Source organism: Prionailurus bengalensis, chromosome B3 (genome assembly GCF_016509475.1).
Source record: "Prionailurus bengalensis isolate Pbe53 chromosome B3, Fcat_Pben_1.1_paternal_pri, whole genome shotgun sequence".
NCBI lineage: Eukaryota > Metazoa > Chordata > Mammalia > Carnivora > Felidae > Prionailurus > Prionailurus bengalensis.
The window spans coordinates 8,745,516-8,766,874 of record NC_057355.1 but is presented as its reverse complement, the minus strand read 5'-3'; the positions used below and the strand labels follow the sequence as shown (position 1 = coordinate 8,766,874).

The 21,359-nt window shown below is 39.5% G+C and overlaps 1 protein-coding gene across 1 annotated transcript in view; it reads left to right on the top strand.

Annotated features, from left to right (window-relative positions):
• AGBL1 (AGBL carboxypeptidase 1) overlaps positions 1-20,845 on the top strand; it is a 765,585-nt gene extending 744,740 nt beyond the window's left edge. The window contains exon 23 of the mRNA XM_043554727.1: positions 15,031-20,845. Coding sequence (XP_043410662.1) covers positions 15,031-15,238 — 208 coding nt within the window. The 3' untranslated portion in view covers positions 15,239-20,845. The remainder of the gene's footprint in view (positions 1-15,030) is intronic.
• Positions 20,846-21,359: the final 514 nt, after the last annotated feature.

Here is a 21,359-nt window from a genome sequence, read left to right as displayed (position 1 = left end):
TGAAGCATATAAGAAAAGGAAAGTCCTTCTAACATAACATTTGAGTGGCAATACCCCTTAGCACAGAAAGTTGCACCAAACATTACACAGAAATCTAAGTGGTTTCGGCAAATGTGTACTTCTCTTAGATGTTCTGTTTTGTTTTGTTTTGTTTTGTTTCCAGACAGTAAGGAAATGCTGTTTTTCAAGTTCTTGAAAGATAATGGTGAGTGTTAGAGCAGTGTAATTGAGTGAGACACAATCACAGTTTGATTGTTTGGTGCCACTGTAGAGTGGTTTTTTGGTTTTTGTTTTTGTTTGGTTTTGTTTGGCCATTGAAACTTCCATGGCCCCATGTGTTCCTCTGTTCAAGAGAATGTATCCAATGGCAAATATTTTAGCTTGCCTCATTATGTTGTAGCTCTCTAGTAGTTATCCACAAATATTCAAGAGGGTGCACTTGGAGCTCTTCAATGAGAAAATACGGTGAGAATGGTGGAGACCAGGTATGGGAGTGGGTAGTAGCCTGAGCTCCCATTATCATTCATTTCTGAAGTGACAGACTGGCCCACAAACACCTTTAGTCAGTTGACATCAGGTCATAATGCTCTTGAGTTGGATACCTTTGTGGGTTAGTTCACATCTCTAGATCACTTAGCTACGGAGTGTGGCCAACCATACACCACAGACCCCAACTCTGTTTTACTACCAACCAGATCAGTTTCTAACAAAAGGACTGAGCAAATGAATTGACATGGCTCATGGTACTTCATCAGCTGTTCTAGATGAAGACTTTAAAGTGCATGTCTGAAACCTCAGTGGATCCCTCAGAAATCTTCAGTCATACAGTTGCCAAATTTTTCAGCTCCTGACGATCCTCCACAGTGAACCAGCATCCTACATATTTTGTTTTTTTCAGGCCACTTAAGTCAACTCACTTCTCATAGAAGTTATGAGAACGTAAGGGGGAAACACTTGCTGGCAACCTGGTTGAGCAAGTGTTACTAAACACCTCACAGGCCATCTCCATCACTCCATCTCTCTCTCTCTGTCTGTCTGTCCCCACTTTGGTTTTCATTCTTTCCTCACCCACTCTCATCCTGTTTTATTCGGCATTTCTATTTTTGTGAAGAATTTGGACCACATAGCCGACATCATCACAGATTCATTTGACCAGTAAGAAGTAGGACATTTATCAACACGACTTTTTGGTGAGAATGACATTGGACATTTGCTAGAACTCTAGACCACTTGACAGAGCCCATGACTGATTTTGACTGTATTAATATCTCCTCCCATTTCATCCTTAGGCAAAGTAGCTTGTATATGTCAGTATCTACTGATTAAATTGAAGGATACAGGAACCCTTGATCTTATCTGATTATCGGACATCTTCTGTGCCATGTGTAGCTTTAAGATAATGAGAACATTTCCTAAACGCCCAAGGTCTCTCTTTTCCCGACTGTAAAATCGGAATCATAATATTGCCCCATAGATACGCATATCTGAATGCATTTTAAGTGAAATGAAAGTAAATGCAAAGCATCTGGCACACAGTAGGTGATTAGCAGTGCTAATATTTTTTCCCTTTACCAATGGTGCCTAGTGCTTTACTCTGTATACAGGAAATTCTCCATTACTGGGTTTATTTTAATAAACAAATCCAAAAAAAAAAAAAGAGCCCAAATCCCAGGGAAATAATAAATTATATCCTTCCTCGTATAAGTGTTGAATCGGTGACAGATTTCGTGATGCTGTGAAGAACTTGGCAAATGGGAAACTCTAGGGAATCATGCTAATTGTTCTGGGTGATGATGGATGGTGAGATATTCATACCGGGCATAATCCGTCTGTCTTTACGTGTTTACGTGTTATCAGCTAGGCTGCCCGTGTCTCTCCGACGGGGTACAGAATTCACACAGCTCTGCTCCTGAAGAAACTAAATAGAGGGTCAAGGACAAAAAGCCCAGTGTGAGCAGAGTGTCGGAATACTCCTCTGGGATGCATCCTCCCAGAGAATTCCATTGCATTTTCTCCTTGAAAAAGCCAGGATGCTACAGGGCTGCATTTTGAAGAGTCATTTGGTAGGGCTCAGCTTTTTCGGGAGGGTGATGGGTGATGGGTGATAGGTAGTCTGGGGAGAACATGGAGGATGACTGTAAGTGTTTGGAATCTTAAAAGTGTTCTCTTGCTTCTCAGTAGGTGGCTGCCTCTTGAGGTCTGGCATTCACCCAAGTCTTTAGCATTACCTCAGCATTTAAAGAGGAAACAAGTGAAAAGAGAATCCACAAAGCTGCATTTTAAGCAGCATCAACATAGAGGAATGCCACAGGCTGGGTTTTGGTCACCCTGTTAGCATGCAGAATTATTTTGCACTATGGAAAGCTGTCTCTTCCCAACCAAGAAAACAAACAAAACAAAAAAGGCAGAACTAATTAAGATCGTCATATCTCAATAAATATGCAAATGAAAAATCAAAACAAAGAAATTCTATCTATCACATCATAAATTTGCAAATTGCTGTACAGGCTGGCTTGGATGAATTGCAAGGGATGGAGACTTGTTAATGGCTTTGCTTAGAAACTATTTGCAAGCGGCATTTATTGGGTTTATATTTGAGGAGGAAGATGATGAACCTCCCAGGATAAAAATATTTTCATGCCTTGTCTGCAAACGCTGTGGAAAGGAAAGGGGAATGAAAATTCCGGCGAGGTTTTGTGCTAGGAAATCTGCTTCCCCCTCATGTCATTGCACGGAGAAAGCAGGTAAGATCCACTCTGTAGGTGAAGACAGTGGAGTGCAGAGAAGGTAGATCCCTGTTTCTCACTTGATCTTTGAAGCCAGGATTCAAAGCTGTGATTCTTTGACTCCGGGTTTATGTCTTATGTCTGATTTACATTTTCCCTACTGTACCACAGGATTCTCCAACACCATCCAAAGTGACTTTTGAATGTGTGTCTCCAGGCTATCAAAAGCATCCTGGTGAAAAGGAAGAAATAAAATCACTTTTCAGGTGTTTTCTCCATACATTTCCCACATCTGGGTATGAAGGAGCAGCCTCCTGGGGCACCTGGGGGGCTCAGGTGGTTAAGCATCTGACTTCAGCTCAGGTCATGATCTCACTGTTTGTGGGTTTGAGCCCCGTGTCAGACTGAGCTGAGGGTGTGGAGTCCAGTTGGGATTCTCTCTCTGTCTCCTTCTCTCTCCCCCCCTCCCCTGCTTGTGCTCTCTCTCTCTCTCTCTCAAAATAAACTTAAAAAAAAAAAGGAGCACCCTACTAATGGAAACAGTTTGATTTCTGCATAAAGTTAATTCCTTTTAGTTTTTAAATATACTTTTTAATGTTTTATTTATTGTTGAGAAAGTGAGGCAGAGCACAGAGCACGAGCAGGGGAGGGGAGAGCGAGACAGGGAGACACGGAATCCAAAGCAGGCTCCAGGCTCTGAGCTGTCAGCACAGAACTCCACACAGGGCTCAAACTCACAAACCACAAGATCATGATCTGAGCCGAAGTCGGACCCTCAACTGACTGTGCCACCCAGGCGCCCCAGTTCCTTTTATTTATATTTAATGTAAGTTGGATATTGTGATTCTTTCTTGCTGAATTCATCAGTTTGGGAAAATGAGAGAAGGAGAGAAGGAGCTAAGGTAGTTGAATCTGTAAGCTGCAGAGAGAGCAACTCTTGATGATGTTGGCAGCTTCATTTTGGAAACTCAAGCCTGCTCCCTGCCATGTAGAATGCTGCCTGCCCTTAGAAGGTTCTCCCTGGATGCCAGGGCTCTATTTACTATTCTGGTGTGCTGGGCTAACATTTGGGTGAGGCTTTTTAGGGGGGTAAAGAGTTGCCTGGAAGGAGCAAACAGCTAATGAGAGGGGGCCAGTGTGCCACTGCCTTGGGCATGAGGACAGTGCAACTAGCAGTCTGGCAATTAGCCAAAGGTCAACACACGTAGAATCGTTTATTAACACTGACAGGAATATTAGACAGTAATGTCAGCCACACGTCAGAGAGAGTGGTCCCACTAGGTGCTTGTACAAGAGAAAGAAAGGAGAGTGGTCACTGTTCTTGGCCAAGATTTCAAAGAAGAGATGGGATGCCAGCTTTGCCTTCAAGATGAGATAGATAGGCTGAGACGTCAAGGATGACTTTACTAGCATTTTACGAGGCGTGAGCAATTTTATCCAAAGGAAATAAGATAATGGACTGAGCAGTGGAAGGATATATATAGCAACCCTGACTGACCCCTTGCAGGGACACCTGCCACTAGCAATTTATCTTCTCTATCTATCCCCTTTCCTCCCTCCTGCCCTCCCTCCCTCCCTCCCTCCCTCCCTCCCCCCCTCTTCCTTCCCTCCCTCCTTCCCCCCTCTCTCCTTCCTTCCTTCCCTCCCCCTTCCTTCCCTTCCTTCTGCCTCCCTCCCTCCCCCTTCCTTCCCTCCCTCCTTCCTTCCTCCTTCCCCCCTTCCTTCCTTCCCTCCCTCTTTCTCTCTTTACTTTCTTTCCTTTTTTTTATATCTTTCCCTATTTTTTTCTCCCAAATTTTCTTTTATCTTTTTAGATTAAAACATTTTAATATCATTTTTCTCACTAAAATAATCATTTATGGCATATTTTTATATAAATAATATTATAATATATAATATAATATAATATAATATAATATAATATAATATAATAAGAAAATGTAGAATCCATGGAGGATCTCTCACTCGTTCAGGGAACTCCAAGGCCCGGGTGGAAAGTGTCAAACGTCACTTCTACTCACACTCTGTTGGTCACTATTTTAAGTCACTCTATTCTTACTGTTGAAATGTAACCAAGGTCAGACTGTAGAGCATATTTTTCGTATGATCCCATGTTTAGCAACTGTTTTTTTACAAACTCATTTCTCAAGATCTTATTTCTTCCTTATGAATTTAGTTTCCTCCTTACAGAAATATACACATTAGTCGTTCCTTCAGTCATGATCCATGTGTGGGAAAATGTATTTATTTTGCCCTCATTTACAAAAAATAAAGGTTTTTTTTTTTATGTTTTAGCCTGTAATTGCAGCTTGGGGTTTGTTTTCCCTCAGCATTCTGAAGACATCAATTCATTGTTTGGTGTTGTTTGGGTTTTTTCTGGCTAGGTGTAACATTGCCATCACTTTTTAAACTTTTTAAAATTAAATTTTGTAGTTTGGAGTAGATTTAGGTTTATAGGAAAGCTGCCAGGATATCACAGAGTTCTCTTTACCTAGTTCCCTGCTTTATTTGTGTTTTAATGGGAAATCTGTTGCTTTAAATGTCATTCATTTAAGGGCAATATGTCTTTTCTTTCCCGATTTCTCTTATGTGCTCTTTCTTTATTGGTATTCATCCTGATGTGCATAATTTTGGATTTCGTTTTGTTTCTTAATTTTCCTGCTTTCCAGAGTATTTCTTCAATTTGGGAGCTACCATCTTCCAACTATTATGTTTTTGAAGATTGCCCCTTACCGATTTAACCTAAACCCCCCTGTATACATCTATCTTCTTGTTTATGAATTCTCTGTTTAACTGTGTCTTTTGTGTTGTTGAACTGTTCCATCGAGCTGTTTAGTGTATACTTTTTCTTCTAGAGGTAATCTGTTCAATTTCCACATTTGCCTTTTTTTTTTTTTTCCAAAAGAATAATTTTCTTTCATTATGCTTCTGGAACTTATTCTAATCCCTTAATCATTTAAAAAAATTAATGTTGACTTATTTTTGAGAGAGAGACAGAGTACAAGCAGAGGAGGGGCAGAGAGAGAGGGAGACACAGAATCCGAAGCAGGCTCAAGGCTCTGAGCTGTCAGCACAGAGCCCAATGTGGGGCTCCAACTCAGGATCGGTGAGATCATGACCTGAGCCAAAGTCAGACACGACAGCTGAGCCACCCAGCTGTTCCTGCTAATTATTTTATCTTATTTTATTTTTTTAATGTTTATTTATTTTTGAGAGAGAGAGACAGAGAGAGAGACAGAGTGTGAGGGGGGGAGGAGCAGAGAAAGAGGGAGACACAGAATCTGAAACAGGCTCCAGGCTTCGAAGTGTCAGCACAGAGCCCGCCGTGGAGCTAGAACTCGGGACCAGAGATATCATGACCTAGGCCGAAGCAGTCACCCAACAGGCTGAGCCACCCAGGTGTCCCAGCCTGCTTATCATTTTAAATATCCTTATTCTGTAGCCTCTTCCCAGATTGTCATATTATTTCAGGTTTGTGGATATCTGCTTATGCTGCTTTTTTATTGCTGCTGATTCTTGCTTAAAGTGAATTAATTATTTCCTTATGTGATCTGTAATTTTGTATTGGCATGCACCTTGGGCAGGCTATATCCTTCACCTCCTCCAATGGGAGCTCCATGTACTTAGGCTTTTGAAAGAATATCTACATGGTCATTTTATGTTTGTTTCTCATGAGGTCCTTAGGGTTTCAGCAACCAGAATCATTCTGTTTATACTCAAAGTACAATTTGGGGGGCCCAAATCTTTCATGTTATCTGTATTCTTTATTCATCAAGTTGTTCCCCCTTTCAGCAATTGAGTTTTCCAATTATTACTTTGTTAACATTACATTCTTAAATTTAAGCCTCTATTTCTTGTTTTTATTTTTGAATTTCATATATGCCCTATCGAGTCACCCTGTAAATGATCAATGATTCTGATTTGGATTTCTTTTCCAATTCATACATCATTTTTATTTGTATTAGTTGTAACATCGTTTTTACATTGACAAGATTTATAACATTTATATTCTGTTTTATAAACATCACTTCCAGATCAGCCTTATATATTTAACGTAGCTCTCTGCTCATCAACATTTTTCTGACCATGTCTTTCTCATTTCTGAGATCTTTATTCTGTTTCATCTTTGAGTTGCTTAGACTTTCTCACATAAAGTCCTCCCCTAGCCCAACCTGCACATCTGTAAGGAAAACACATAGCTTTAGGTTTCTTGAGGTCTTGCGTGTTTTCTGATGTCTTTCTTTTGCAAAATCTCTTGGCTTTTTATAAAATGCAAAATTATAAACCCTCCTAGTGGTTGAGTTGCTTTTGTGCTTTGGTCAAATATAAGTTTTATACTTTGGTCAAAAATAAATTGGATAGATTATTAAAATTAGTTGGTAGATTATTAAATCTACCTGTATGGATAGATTTCTGAATCCTCGGTCCTATTTTGTTGATCTGTGTGTCTATCACTCTGCCAGAAGCATAGAGTCTTGATTAACTATAGCTATACAATATGTCCTGAAATTGAATGGAGTGATTCCTCCTTCCTACTTTATTTTTGTTTTCAAAATCGTTTTAGCTATTTCCTTGGCCTTTCCACACGGATTTTTGCATTACATTTTCTATATCCACAGAAGTATTTTTGGAATTTTGATAAGACTGCATTATGTTTGTGTGTCATTTCAGGGAAAATTGCCATCTTTGCAATGTTGAGTCTTCTAAACCATGTCCATTCCTCCATTTATTAAATCTTCTTGGATTTCTGTCATCAGCTTTTTGCATTTCTTAGCATACAAGTCTGGGATGTGTTTTGTTCTATTAATGCCTAGATGTTTCAGTTTTGTTTAGTGGTTATAAAAGTCTGGTGATTTTTAAATGTTCATTGTTACTACTATAGTTGATTTTTGTATGTTGATCTTGTTACCTATGACCTCATGACCTCACTTATAGTTCCAGAGGTTATTTTTTGCTTCTTTGATAGTTTTTGTTTTTGTACATTCCCCAAATGGGAGATAGTTACATTTCTCGCTTTCCTACCTGTACACCTTTATATTCTCTCTCTGCCTCACTGAGCTGACTAAAGATTCTACCACTCTGTTGAAAGGCAGTGATGACATTAGACATCTTGACTTGTTCCTAATCATAGGAAAGAGCATTCAGTTTTTCGCTGTTAAGTATAATAGATGTAGGTTTTCATATGAGTTCTTTATCAAGGCCAGGAAGTCCTCCTTTATGACTATCTATTCTTGGAGTTCTCCCTAAACGGGTGTTTAATTTTGTCAGATGATTTTTCTGCATAAATTTATATGATCGTGTGATTTTCTTCATTCGTCTATTAATGTATGGCTTCCACTGATTGATTTTTTTAATATTGAACCCGTCTTGAATCCCTGGAATTAACTCTACTGGGTCAGGGTGTGTCATTCTTTTTTTATAGAATGCTGAACTCAATTTGCTAATAGTTTGTTAAGGATTTATATTCATAATGGATATTTGTCTGTAGTTTTCTTTCTTTCTTTTCAGTGTCTTTATCTAATTTTAGTATCAGGGTAATACTTGACTCATAAAATGAATAGGAAGTGTTCTCTCTCCTCTTATTTTCCGGAAAAGATTGTGTAGAATTGGTGCTAATTCTTTTTTAATCATGTTGTAAAATTCTCCAGTGAAAATATCTGGGCCTAGGCTTAGAGATTTCTTTTTTGAGAGTTTTAAATTATAAATTCAATTTTCTTAATAGTTATGGAGCTATTCAAGTGAACTATTTCATAGTAGGTGAATTGTTGTAGTTTTTATTTTTTGAGGAATTGGTCCATATAATCTACATTGTCAAATTTATGTGCATAGAGTTTTTTGTGGTATTCCCTTATCCTTTTGATGGCTGCAGAGTCTGAAGTGATAGTCCTCTTTCATTTTTGATATTGGTATTTAGTGCTTCCTTGTTCTTTTCTTTGTTAGGCTTGCTAGAGGTTAGTCAATTTTATAGATTTTTTTTCCAAACAGTCAGCTCTTTTTCTCATTGATTTTCCCTATTGTTTTTCTGTTTCAATTACATTGGTTTCTATTTCTTTATTATTTCTGTCCTTGTTTTCTACCTGCTTTGGGTTTATTTTGCACTTATAGTTTCTACTTCCTGAGATAGTAGTAGATTTTTTATTTTAGACTTTTCTAAGGTAAGCATTTACTGCTGTAAATTTCCCTCTCACCATGGCTCTATGTCTCACAGATTTTGATAGGTTATATTTGCAATTTCATTCAATTCAATGCATTTTTTTTTCTTTCCCTTGAAATATCCTATTTGACCTTCTGCATTATTTAGTGGTGTTTTTACTTACTTTCCAAGTGTTTGGGAACTTTCCTTTTGTCTTTCTGTTTTCAATTTCTGGCTTAGTTCCATTGTGGTCAGTTAATACACTCTGTACAATTTTTCTCCTTTTAAATTTATTGAGCTTTATGTAGAGTTGAGGATATGTTCCATATGGGTATATATTCCATGTGCATTGGAAAGGAATATGTGTTCTGCTGTTTAGAGGTGAAGTATTTTATTAATGTCAGTTAATAGCTTGTTGGTTGATAGTGTTGTTGCTGATTTTCTGTCTAGCTGTTTAGTCAACCATTGAGAAAGGAATTTTGGAGTCTTGAGCTATAATTATAGATTTGTTTAATTCTCCTTTCAGTTCTATCAGTTTTTGCTTCACATATTTATGCAACTTTGTTTGGTGTATACACATTTTTATGGACATTTTTATCATCATATACCCCTCTGCCCATGGTTATTTCCTTTACTCTGACAACACCTTATCTGATATTAATAGAGCCACTCCTACTTTTTTTTATTAATGTTTGTATGGAATATCTTTTCCATTCTTTCACTTGCAGTGTACCTATGCCATTATACTTTAAGTGATTTATTATAGACAGCATATGGTTTCATCACATTTTTAATCCACTCTGACAATCTCACTTAATTGGTGTATTTCAACATTTACATTTAATGTTATTGGTATGTTAGGGCTAAGATTTCCATTTATTGTTTCTCTATTTGTACTTTCTCTCTTTTTTTTTATCTCTGTTTTCTTTCTCCTGTCTTCTGTGAATGGATATTTTTTAGAATTCCATTTTAATTTATCTATAGGTGCTTGAGTGTGCTTCTATGTATAACATTTTTCGTTCTGAAAATACTACATTATATACACACAACTTGTTATGATCAACTGGTGTCACATTGTTACCAGTTCAAGCAAACTGTACAAAACTTACCTCCCTGTACCTTCTTTGCCCCCCATTTGTCATATAATGATCTTCAATATTTATATAATACAAGGAGAACATGTCACACAAGTTGACAATGCTATGTTGTCAAACAAAGAGGAAAAGAGAAACCTTTTGTATTTATCCATATTTTTCCTCTTTTGATGTCCTTTCCTTATTCCTCATGTTCTAAAATTTCTTCTTTTATTATTTTATTTCTGTTTAGAGTATTCCCTTTAGCCATTCTTACAGGGTGGGTCTGTCATCAACAGATTCTCAAAACTTTACTTCCTGTAAGAATGCCTTTAATTTTCCCTTCATTGTTGGAATTTTTTTTTTTCTGATTTCAGCATTCTAGGCTGATAGTTCTTTTCTTTCCACCTTGAAGAATGAGTGTGCCATTTTCTTCTAGTGTCTATGATTTCTGAAGAGAACTCTGCTGCCATTCAAATATTTTTTTTCTTTAGTGTCATTTCCCTATGTTTCTCTCTCACTGCCTCTGAGATTTTTGATGTGCCTTTGTTTTTCAGAAGGTTGGTGGTAATTTGTCTCGGTGTGGATATTTTTGAGTTTATCTGTCTGGGCTTTGCTCAGCTTCTTGTACTTGTCAGCTTATGTCTTTTGCCAAATTTAAGAAATTTTCAACCATTACTTTGAATATATTTTCAGATTTTCTTCTTTTTGAGACTCTGATGGAATGAATGTTAGATCTTTTGTTATAGTGCACAGGGTCTTAGTGTCCTGCTCGTTGGTTTAGTCTATTTTCACTAATGTACAGATTGAGTAATTTCTATTGTTTTATTTTCAAGTCCACCAAATCCTTCCCCTGTCTCTTCGATTCTGCTGTTAAGTCCATCTGCTGAATTTTTTGTTCATTTATTTATTTTTATTTTTCAATTTTCAACTTTCCATCTGATTCTCCTTTGTGCCTTATATTTCTTTGCAAGACTTTCTATTTCTTTGCCATATTTTACATTTCTGTTATTGTACACTTCTCACTTCTAAAATTTAATTTGATTTTTTTATATTTTGTTTATATTATATATCATATATACATATATATGTGTGTGTATATATAATAAATATAATATACTATAATATTATATATATTATAATATATGATATAATATATATTATATTATATATAATATATATTATTATTATATAATAATATTATATATTATATATAATATTATTATATTATATATTATTATTATATATTATATATATTATTATATTATAATATTAATATTATATATAATATATATTAGTATATTATATATATTATATATTATATATATTATTATAATATATATTATATATTATAATATAATAATTATTATATTATAATTATTATATTATATTTATCTGCAATTTTCTATTTCTTTACTGAGGCATTATATTTATTTTCATGTATATCCATCATTCTCAGTGGAGCACTTGTGTGATGTCTGCTTTAAAATCCTCACTGGATGATTCTCTGTCATGTTGGTGTTTGTATCTATTGGTTGTCCTGATTCTTGGTGTGATGAATAATTTTATATTGAAATCTTGACATTTTGAATATTATGCTATAAGACTAAGATTTTATTTGAATCTTCTGTTTAAACTGGTCTCCTCTGGCACAACCCAGATAGAAGAAGAAGGGACTTTGTACAGCCAAGTGGAGGTGAAAGTCTAGGTACCCCATTTAGCCACATTGATACCTTGCGTGAGAGGGCCCCTTGTTACTGCTGGGCAGTGGGGAGAGTTTCAGGTCCCCTCTAGGCCTTCGCTAATATCACTCTGGGTCACAGGGGCAAGAGGGCCCTTCTGCTGCCCTCCACTGGCATTGGTGGGGTTAGTCTTGTTACTAACAGTTGTGCATGGAAGTCCAGGCTCCCCCATGGCCTCCAGTGGTATTGATGGGTAAGGGACCTCACTACTGGGCACTAGGAATGAAAGCTCTGGCTCCCTATTCTACCCACTCTGATGCCTCAGCTTGGGAGAAAGGAAGGGATTGTGGGCACCTTGTTACAGTCTAGTGGGAGTAGACGTCTAGGTTCCCTGCTTCTCTTGGTGGGATGGGTGTGGGCCCACTGGTTTTTCGGTGGTGTTTGGCTCGAGTCAGGCTATTATGGTTTAAACTGGTCTTTCTTGCTAGACTGCCTCTTCCCTTACCATCTGGCTAGAGAGAACTAGCTCTTGTGGCTCTTTTTCTCCACACCTGTTAGTATTTCCACATTGTCAGCTTGTCTAGCTCCAAGTCAGGGATGTAAGGGGCAAAGACAAAAGACAGGGAGATCACCACTGTATTGTCCATTAGTCCTGAGACCTCATCTCGTCAACTTCCTTCCCTCCATATTTCATCCACATTTCAGACTCTTCTTATGTTTGTTTTAAAATATCCAGGATAATTTATGAGGAGGAAAAAAGAGAAGTCTTCTCTGTCTGTACAGAAGAAGAAATCCCTCAATATGTAATTTGATTTTCTAATTTATTACAATACTTACACTTTATTTGGAAAATGAGTGAGAGACATGAAGTTTTTTAGGTCTTTGCATATGTAAATTAAATATATATATATGTATAATATATATGTATAAAATGTAATTTAACAATATATTATACGCTTATTTTATGTTATATATCTCAGTGACAAAAGAAACCACGTTTGTTTGAAATCAGTAAAATCACTAACATGATAGTTATGGTGTAATTAGTATAGAAAATCTTTGAAAAAGAACTCAAATAAAAAGTAATTCCCCCAAAGATGGTCCAAAACATAGATTTTTCTACATACATACTTGCTATATGTTCAATGTGGCAACTGTTTATTGTGGGTCTCAGCACACTGTAGACATTCTATAGAATAATATAGAATGAGCAAACGATGTGGGCCTGATTCACCACAGGCCTGGAAACATTATTAAGGATAAAAAGAATTTAAGAATGTGAAGATTAGTATTTAAAAGAAGAAAATCTCAAAGAGATGAAGCCATCAAAGCAGTCATTTGGTGGAAATGAAGATGAGCTTTTAGAAATGATATATCACATTTTGTTGGATGCTGAGGAGTTGGAAATCCATTTTAGATATGAGAATTTGGCTACCTGAACAAAGTCTTGGAAAAACACTTAGTCTGGTGTGTTTGGAGGATCACAACCAGGACAGCCTGACAACTTGGCTGTGGTAGGAAAGGTCCAGGTCCATCAGTGACCAGAGCAGACCCCACAGTGGAGGCAAGACAGGCCCTCGTTAGGGGAAGACTGACCCTGTAGTTCACTCGTGGACTCCTGCCAACAGGACCCTGGAGAGAACATCCCATCCATCAATACCATATTGCCATTAATAAGCAAGAAAGAGTCATTGCAAGTTCCTGCATTTGGAAGTAGCACGATAAAAATGATGCCTCAGAGAAGTTACTAGCCATGCCAGTCTGAATGGTTTTGCTGTAGTTATAACCCAGGTGTGAACCAACAAATCGCAATGTCCGCCCTCCTGCAACACCATGTCTCGGTCTTCTTTCGTGTCCAGGGTAGCGCGGTGGAATTAACATTTGTTGATTGCCTTTACTTTGCAAGGCACTCTGCTAGACAGCATCTGTGTGCTTTCTGATTCAGTATTCACAACACCTCCTGAGGTGTTATTATTGACATTCTGTGAGACTGAGGGGTTTTCCAAGGTCTCATAGCCAGGATTTAAGCTCAGCCTCTTGACATTGTACAGAATGTCATCTCAGTCCCCGGTAGGGTGACAGTTGAGTCAAGGCAATCAGTTCTTGCTGACTTGAGCTCATGTTACAGTTGGGCAGCTCTTACCTTCCTTTACTCAGCTGCTTTATCACCCACAACTCTGCCTGTAAAATATGATAACAATTTAATGCTGTGGTGCTGTGGAAACACGGTTCATATTTCTTCCCTTTTCTCTCCATTCGGGCAATGTCCCACCAGACCTTCGGTTTAGGAGACTGAGGGCCTGGAGAGCATGGAAGCTGCTCCCATCAGTCAGTAGACAATTAAGAAACTGGACTCTGATTCATTTCCCAAGCTAACATGTAACTGTGCTGCTGATTACCCATTTTCATTGTTTATGGCAAGCCAGGTGGATGAACGGCTCTGCCTGATTTATGAAGTGCTTGCCTTCTATAAATCACAGAGTAGAAACCCAGCACGCTGTTAATCCTAATTGGTTAAGTCCTAAGTAGGGAGTGATTAGAAAGTGTTCAGGAAAGAAGGTACCTCATGCAAATGAGGTAGATACACCGTTCCTTGGGAGGAAATATCCCCTGCTCACAATATGTGGTCAAGGTTTGTTGTCCATTCCTGCTACCTCTTACTGGTCAACCCCTGCTGATCTTCCATTTGTGAATAAACTAACATAAAAGGGAGAGAAGGCAGATGATGGGAAGCACAAGCACCGTAGAAAAGGAATGCTGTCTGCCTACTTACTTAACTCCCTCCTTTATTAATTTCAACCTGGATTAATTGTCTAACTCCAATAAACCATCCATCATAATGAAGGAGAACTAATGCACGGACTCAGAGTGCTGTGAGTTACAGTGAGAAACATTAAAGCTTCTGGTCTCCGCTACCTGAATTCCAATTCCACTCTTCCCTGGGCATAGTTGACATGACATTCTCTGATACTCAGTGACACCCTTCTCAGATGTTTCACTTTGAGCCCAAAAGACTTCAGAGATCTTAAATATGTGAGGTTGTCCACCTCTTCTGACTGGAAATCTTCTGATTGGACTTAGAAATGCAGATTCTTCTTGCAAAGGAGGAAGGAAACCCAAAGATTTTATGTGATTTCCTCCCCACATCTCAAAATAATGGTGGAGGACACAGAAAACTGTGCCTGAAGCATATTTAGAAGAGCAGGGAGTGTTGAGATTACAGCTCCTAGAGGATAACTTTCATTCTTCCTTTCCAATCACTTGTAAACGCTCCTTGTAACTTTTCTTTTCATTTCCCTCTCCTTTCTCCCCACCTCCCTCTCTCCTTCCCTTCCCTTCTGTATTCTTCATCCCTTTTTCCTTCCTTCCCTTCCTCTCCTTCCTTTCTTCTCCCATTTCCTGGGAACCCATGGCAGATGCAGCAGCAGCAGGAGCAGCGTCACTTCAGAACTGGATGATGAGCCCCCCTGCATGGAGGAGATTGATTACAGTACAGACAACAGCTCAGACCAGGAAGGAAGCTTCTCTGAGCTGGACCGGCAGATCCAGGAGTGTGCTTTCAACAAGGATGAGGGAGGGGAAGAGGAGGAGGGGTCAGGACAGGGAAGAAAAGCCATCCCATAGCCCCAGGGTTGTAGTGAGTTCCAAGTCCCTAACCATTGGACTAGCGGCTAAGTAGTTTCTTCACCATCAGAAACTACAGTGTTGATGCAAAAAACCAGCCCACGTGAGCTCAGCAACCTATTTCCAGATTTTGTTCTAGTGTCACTATGCATAGAGACTGGCTACGTCATAATTATACCATTTTACAGACATAGTTAGGTGGCCTTTGGAGCCTTTGCATGCTGCCATTATGCTAGAATGAGCTGCTTTCAGGATTACCATGGATCCTCTCAACACTATTTTGCGCTCCTCTCCATTCCTATGCTTGAAGTCGGAGCAGACTGGAAGGAGGAGTTGAGGCTACTTTTTGGCTTCTCAGCCAGATTTCTATGTGGTTGTTTAAGTTGTTCTAAATATGAGTATTACCTCCTATTGTTGTCTTCCTACTATAGCATCTGAGCTCCTCAGCACAAATTGTGAGCCCTACTGAGACTTCTGAGAGTCCTAGCAGCATATTTAGTTTCTGAGTTATTGAACATGAAAGGCTGCACAACCAAAAATTTGCAAGCATCATGCTTGGTCTGTTTTAACAGTATATATTTTACAGATCCAGTATAAACCAGGACCCGTCCTAGGTTCTAAGGGAGAAGGCACAATACTGAATAAGACATGGCCAATGGTTTCTACAAACTTGAAAATCCTATGAATTCAGGCCACTAACCATAATGCTGGGAGGCAGCAAGCCATACTGGAAAAATCATTCACTTCAGGCTCAGACAGATGTGGCTCATATCTTGAATCTGGCAGTCACTTGTTATGAGAACTAAGGCAACTAATTAAATTTCCCCAAACCTCAGTTTTCTTATACATACAATTGAGATGAACATGTTTATATCATATCTTTATCATAAAGCTATCATAAAGATGAAACAAGATAATATATAATAATATAAAAGATTGGCACATGGTAGACACTCAACAATGTTGGCTTCTTTTCCTCCATAGTACAAGTAGAACATTCTGTATGAGTACTTTCACAGTTATACAAAACATTACCTAAAGCCACATGGTTGGAAAGTACTCCCTCTTCCTGGAGGGGATTGGGAAGGAGGTTACATGGGAGCAGAGTGTAGGAGGTTGGAATGTCATAGAATAAGTGAAATGGAGCAAGAGCCTTCAGCATGCAGAGGCAAATAGATTAGAGATTTAGACGACGACATATACAGGGCCCATGCAGAAAGGATGAGAAGGGGCATGGAAGACAGGTACTGAATGACAGATAAGATGGAGAAAATAGGGTAGATCAAACTTACATTTGTCTAGATGCCATATATATATTTAGTTATGGTTAGGTTTGGCTCTGAGAGATGGAAAATCCAAAATTGCAGTAGCTTTTGTGAAACAGAAGTCTATTTCTCTTTTGTATGGTTTCCATATAGAGGTAGGCCAGAGCTGGTATCATAAGTACATGGTGTCCAGCACTCAACTTGTATGGGCTTCCAGGTCTGCTGTGTGTTGGTTGGTTTTAACCTTAATCTAAGATGGCTGCTAAAGCGTCAGCCTTTGTATCTACATGTCAGCCGGCAATAAGAAAGATAGAAAAAGAACACAGTCTCTGTATTTCAAAAGCCATGCGATATGCTTCTCCTTAATCCCACCATCTAGAAAGAGGTCCTATGACTGCAGGTAGCTGCAAGAGAGGTTGGAAAATATAGTCTTTATTTGAGGTGGGCCTAGGGAAAAGGAAATAATACAAACTGGAGATCAAATACTGCCAAATACTTTCCTTGATAAACCAATCACCACCAAGAGATTTGGGAAACAATCATCTCAGAAAAAACTCATAGCAACCCTCTAGACCAGCAGAAAACCACACAGTAAAACTTTGCCATAATGTAGCCCCAAGGCATAGGAGAAAGTCATGTGTGCTATGATTTAAGGAGCTGATGTTATTATTATTATTAGTAGTAGTAGTAGTAGTAGTATTACCACTACTATTATTATTTAGAGTCTCTTCTTTTTCCAACTCCCTTCCAAATTTCTTTGCTATAGTTCAGAAATCCTATATCCATTCTTTGCACTATGACACTCAGATGTCTATAACATATATAAGAGGTTTAAGGGAAATAACAAAGACATTGAATTCAAATCCCAGATAACAGCAGTCCTGAACTTCTCTCGTAAACTTTTCCACTCTTAAATAGAAGATAACATAAAGTTTCCGTTCTTTCCTTGTTTTGAGGAGTCAAGAAGATAGTTTTGCTGAAAATGTAACTGTCGGGAAGGACAGAAATAATACTAACTCATCATCACCACTTTGTTCCCCAGCTCAAATTAGTTTATGGGATGAGCTTCTCATTACCTGATAGGTTTCTGAGAAAAAAGTGATCAGGACATTGTAAATTTCTATGTAGCATGTTCGGGGAAAGCCAGGGACATGGAACATGTGGTTCATCTATGTAACAAACATATATTGAACACCTATTATGTGTCCTGTACTTTACTAAGCTCTAAGGATGGAGAGAAAAGGACCCACTCTGCTTGCAAGTTGTTTGCAGTTCAGTGGGAAAGATGAGCAATACACACTTTAATACAGTGGCACATGCCTTTGTGAAGCTTGTGTTGGTAGACAATGTTGGAATCACCAAATCTAATGGAGCAGCAGTGGTGGGAAACGTTACCAAGATGTGATAATTGAAGTGATTCTTGAAGGATGTACAAGGGTTTTCAGGTAAAAAGGAGAAGAAGCATGCTAAGAAGTAGAAAGAGATTGTGCAAAAGCCCTGTGTTGGGGTTACAGCTTGAAATAAAATGATGAGCGTGACCGGCTTAAAAGATGTGTTTGCATGCGGGTAAGGGAAGGGAGTGACAAGAGATGAAATTAAGATTGGCATCGAGATGATCAAGCAACATTTGACGTGCCTTGATGGAAAAGTTGAATTTTATTCTGAACGTGCTGGCAGAGACAAGGAATGTTCCTCAGAAGCATGCCCAGGAGTGATGTCCGCAGGCATGCATCAGCACCACTGCATAAGTACTTGCTTATGACTGATGGATTGGACACCCTGCTGTGCTGGTAGTTTAATAGCATGAGTACCCTAGGTGTAACATTTCCATATTTGAAGATCAGCAGGTTTGCAGTGAGGTGAGAGATAATGAGTGCAGTTTAGGGCCATGAATACTGGGGGCCCATGACATGTCCATTTGGAAAGGACTCCTAGAAGCCAGAGGTGCATCAGTAGAAGGAGAGTTATATCCAGTGAGATAGGGACTATGTGGAAGTCTTGAACAAGTAAGCCCAGGTGCAAGTCAGCTGGGAAGGAGTTTGTTTGTAGGGAACAGAGGACCTGGAGAGAGAGCTTACTTCCCTCTCTTGCCACTGGGACTGAAGGCCATTCTGTGTCACACCTCACCAGTGTTCAGTCTGGGGGGAAGAGAGGACTCACTGGGAAGTCAACTCCAGATAGTCATAGGAGTGGCTCTTCCAGCCTGGCCAGACATGTCTCTTGCTGGCCAAACCACTATGGTGAACTGTTCTGAATACCCTCTTCTACCAAACTCAGAGCCAAACAAGATCACTCAATAATTCCTGGGAGTGGGAGGCTCCAATGGGAAGCAGATGTGGTTCAAAGTGTGCAGGGGTGGGATGAGAGTCTAGAGAAGTGATGTTGGGGCCAGGTCATGGCACAGGTGTCGTGTATCCGTCGTTATCCAGTGCTCTGTCTGGCAGGGGTGTGGGTGGGGATGCTTCAGTTTCCTGGGGGAGCCCTGTGCACTTTCTCTGATGGGGGCAAAGGGGGGTAGCTTGTTTGTTATGTCTTTAGGATAGTCCTATTGAGGGTAGAGAAGCACAATGCTTCTTGCGATCCCATAAGGATCATACTTCCATGATCCCCTAAGGGTGGAATCTACTGGCTGCTCTTGACACTTTCCTGTGATAGAAAACTTCTTAGCTTCATAGTTCCTACAGGAAAAAGATCCCTGCACAACCTGGCCCCAATCTTCTTTACAGACTCAGGTTCTGCTATTATCCAAACTCTTTAGTTTGCCATAGGACACAACTTTATTTTATCCCATCACACATATACAGTGTGTGTGAACACACACACACACACACACACACACACACACACACACACCACTTCTTGAGCCACATAGCTCCATAAAAACCCTCTGAATTTTCAAACATGATCACATTTTTCTTCTGTCTCTGATGAGCATCTCCCATTATATCATGTGGGGGTTGCAAGGCCCAGTTCAAATATCACCTTTCTTCTGTAAAGCCTTTCCTAATCACCCAAGCCAAGTTATATCATCTCTCTTCTGTGTCCCTGTTGCACTGTTTAGGCATACCTTCTAAAGCATACTTTCTAGTTACAATTTTATTTGTGTATTTTTTATAGCCCCCCCCCAGTGGCTGATGGGTGGATTCGTCTAAGACACACGCCCCTGATATTTTCTTGCTATCTCTCCCTGCATCTAGCATACTTCTTGACACATCGAAGGCAGTCAAATGTGTCTTCCCCCCGCCTCAAACCTGAACACCAAGGTCTCAGTGAAATCCCATATATTTCCCTTAAATCCCTTCATCTTCCATCTCAAATCAGAGTTTGTGTTACAGGAAAGGTAAGTGATTTCACTAAAAGGGTGCCTACCATGTGCACATCTCAGCCTCCCAAACTGACAGTTGCCACGGAAGACTGTTTCCCATGGGGGGCAAGCTTAAGAAGGAACAGAGTGGCCTTGCCCTGGCCTGTATTATGCAAATGTTTAGATAGAGCAGAGAAGATATAGGAGCAGAATCTCTAAGAGTCGCCAGTGGCTGCAGTATTCATCCAGGTGCTTTGGACCACAGGCTCGCTTCAGTGGGAGCTGGCACATGGCTCCCTGTGCCTCGTGCCAACTTGGCTGCCTGGCCACTTCTTGCAATCTTTTCAGTGAGAATCCAAAAACTCCATCCATTGGCTCCAGTTGCTTCCAGGCCCCCTGAAAAAAAGGATTCAGAGCCACAGGGAACATTTGAAAATAACCTGATTCTTGAGTTACAAGCTCACCTTGAGGGATGCCAACACAAGTAAGGTCGCATTACATCCCTAAGAGGAGGAGTTCTCATGCACAGCTTTTATTTCCCAGTCTGGACAGCCAAGCTGTAGAGTCGGTTTCATGTTCCAAGGGGAGCCTCTGCTCTCTGCCAAGAGAAGGAGCGTCCGTGAAATGCCTGCCATAAGTCATCCTTGTTAGGGACTCAGGACAGTGGCCTGCATGGTGGGTCTGAACATTTGCACTGGCATTAGAGTGATAGATTCCCTTAGCCCTGCTGGTCCACCCTGCTCCAGCCCCCTAAAGGCTCCAGTCTTGGAAAGACACAGACACAGTAGCCTGGGTACTCACCATGAGAGCTTTTTTTTTTTTTGGGGGCAAAAATAATTCATTAGGTCTGGAGCCTGCTGCGGTCTTCTCAACAGATGTCCTCTTTTGTTCATGCAGCACTTTGGCTTCATGAGTGCCCAACTGATTCTTGATAAAGAGTGTTGTTTAGAAAAAAGAAAGCGGTAAAAAGACATTTTTGGGTAAAAATGGATTGTATTATGGTCTTTCAGTGCCTAATAAAAAGAGAATACAATTGCATATGACTTAAAATCATCTACTGCACGCATTTCAACACAATGGAGATGGACTTGAGCTTGAGTTCCCTACCATACAACACACACACACACACACACACACACACACACACACACACACACACAATGTAGGTGCAGGGTAAAGCCTATAAACAGAGTGAGTGAGGGAAAATTCATTATCAGACTCATGATTACAAAAGCAGGGCACCACTAGATAGTGCCTTTGCCCCATACTGCCACACACAAATTGAGATGGAAAACTTTTGGGGAGAAGGTGAGGCCCTCTCATCAGCGTATGGCATAAACTGGTCTTCTAGGATGTATATATTTTGAGCCTGCTTCGGCCACGAAGAAAAATGGATTCAGTTCTCTTTGGAAGAGACTGCATACTTGTGGAAGAATTACCAAATAAACCACATCTGGGTCTCATGACAAGACAGAATAGAGCAATGTATGGGAGCCTGGAACAGCTGGTTATTCTGATTAGGAGTTTCTGACGATCTTTTCTAGGGTGAATG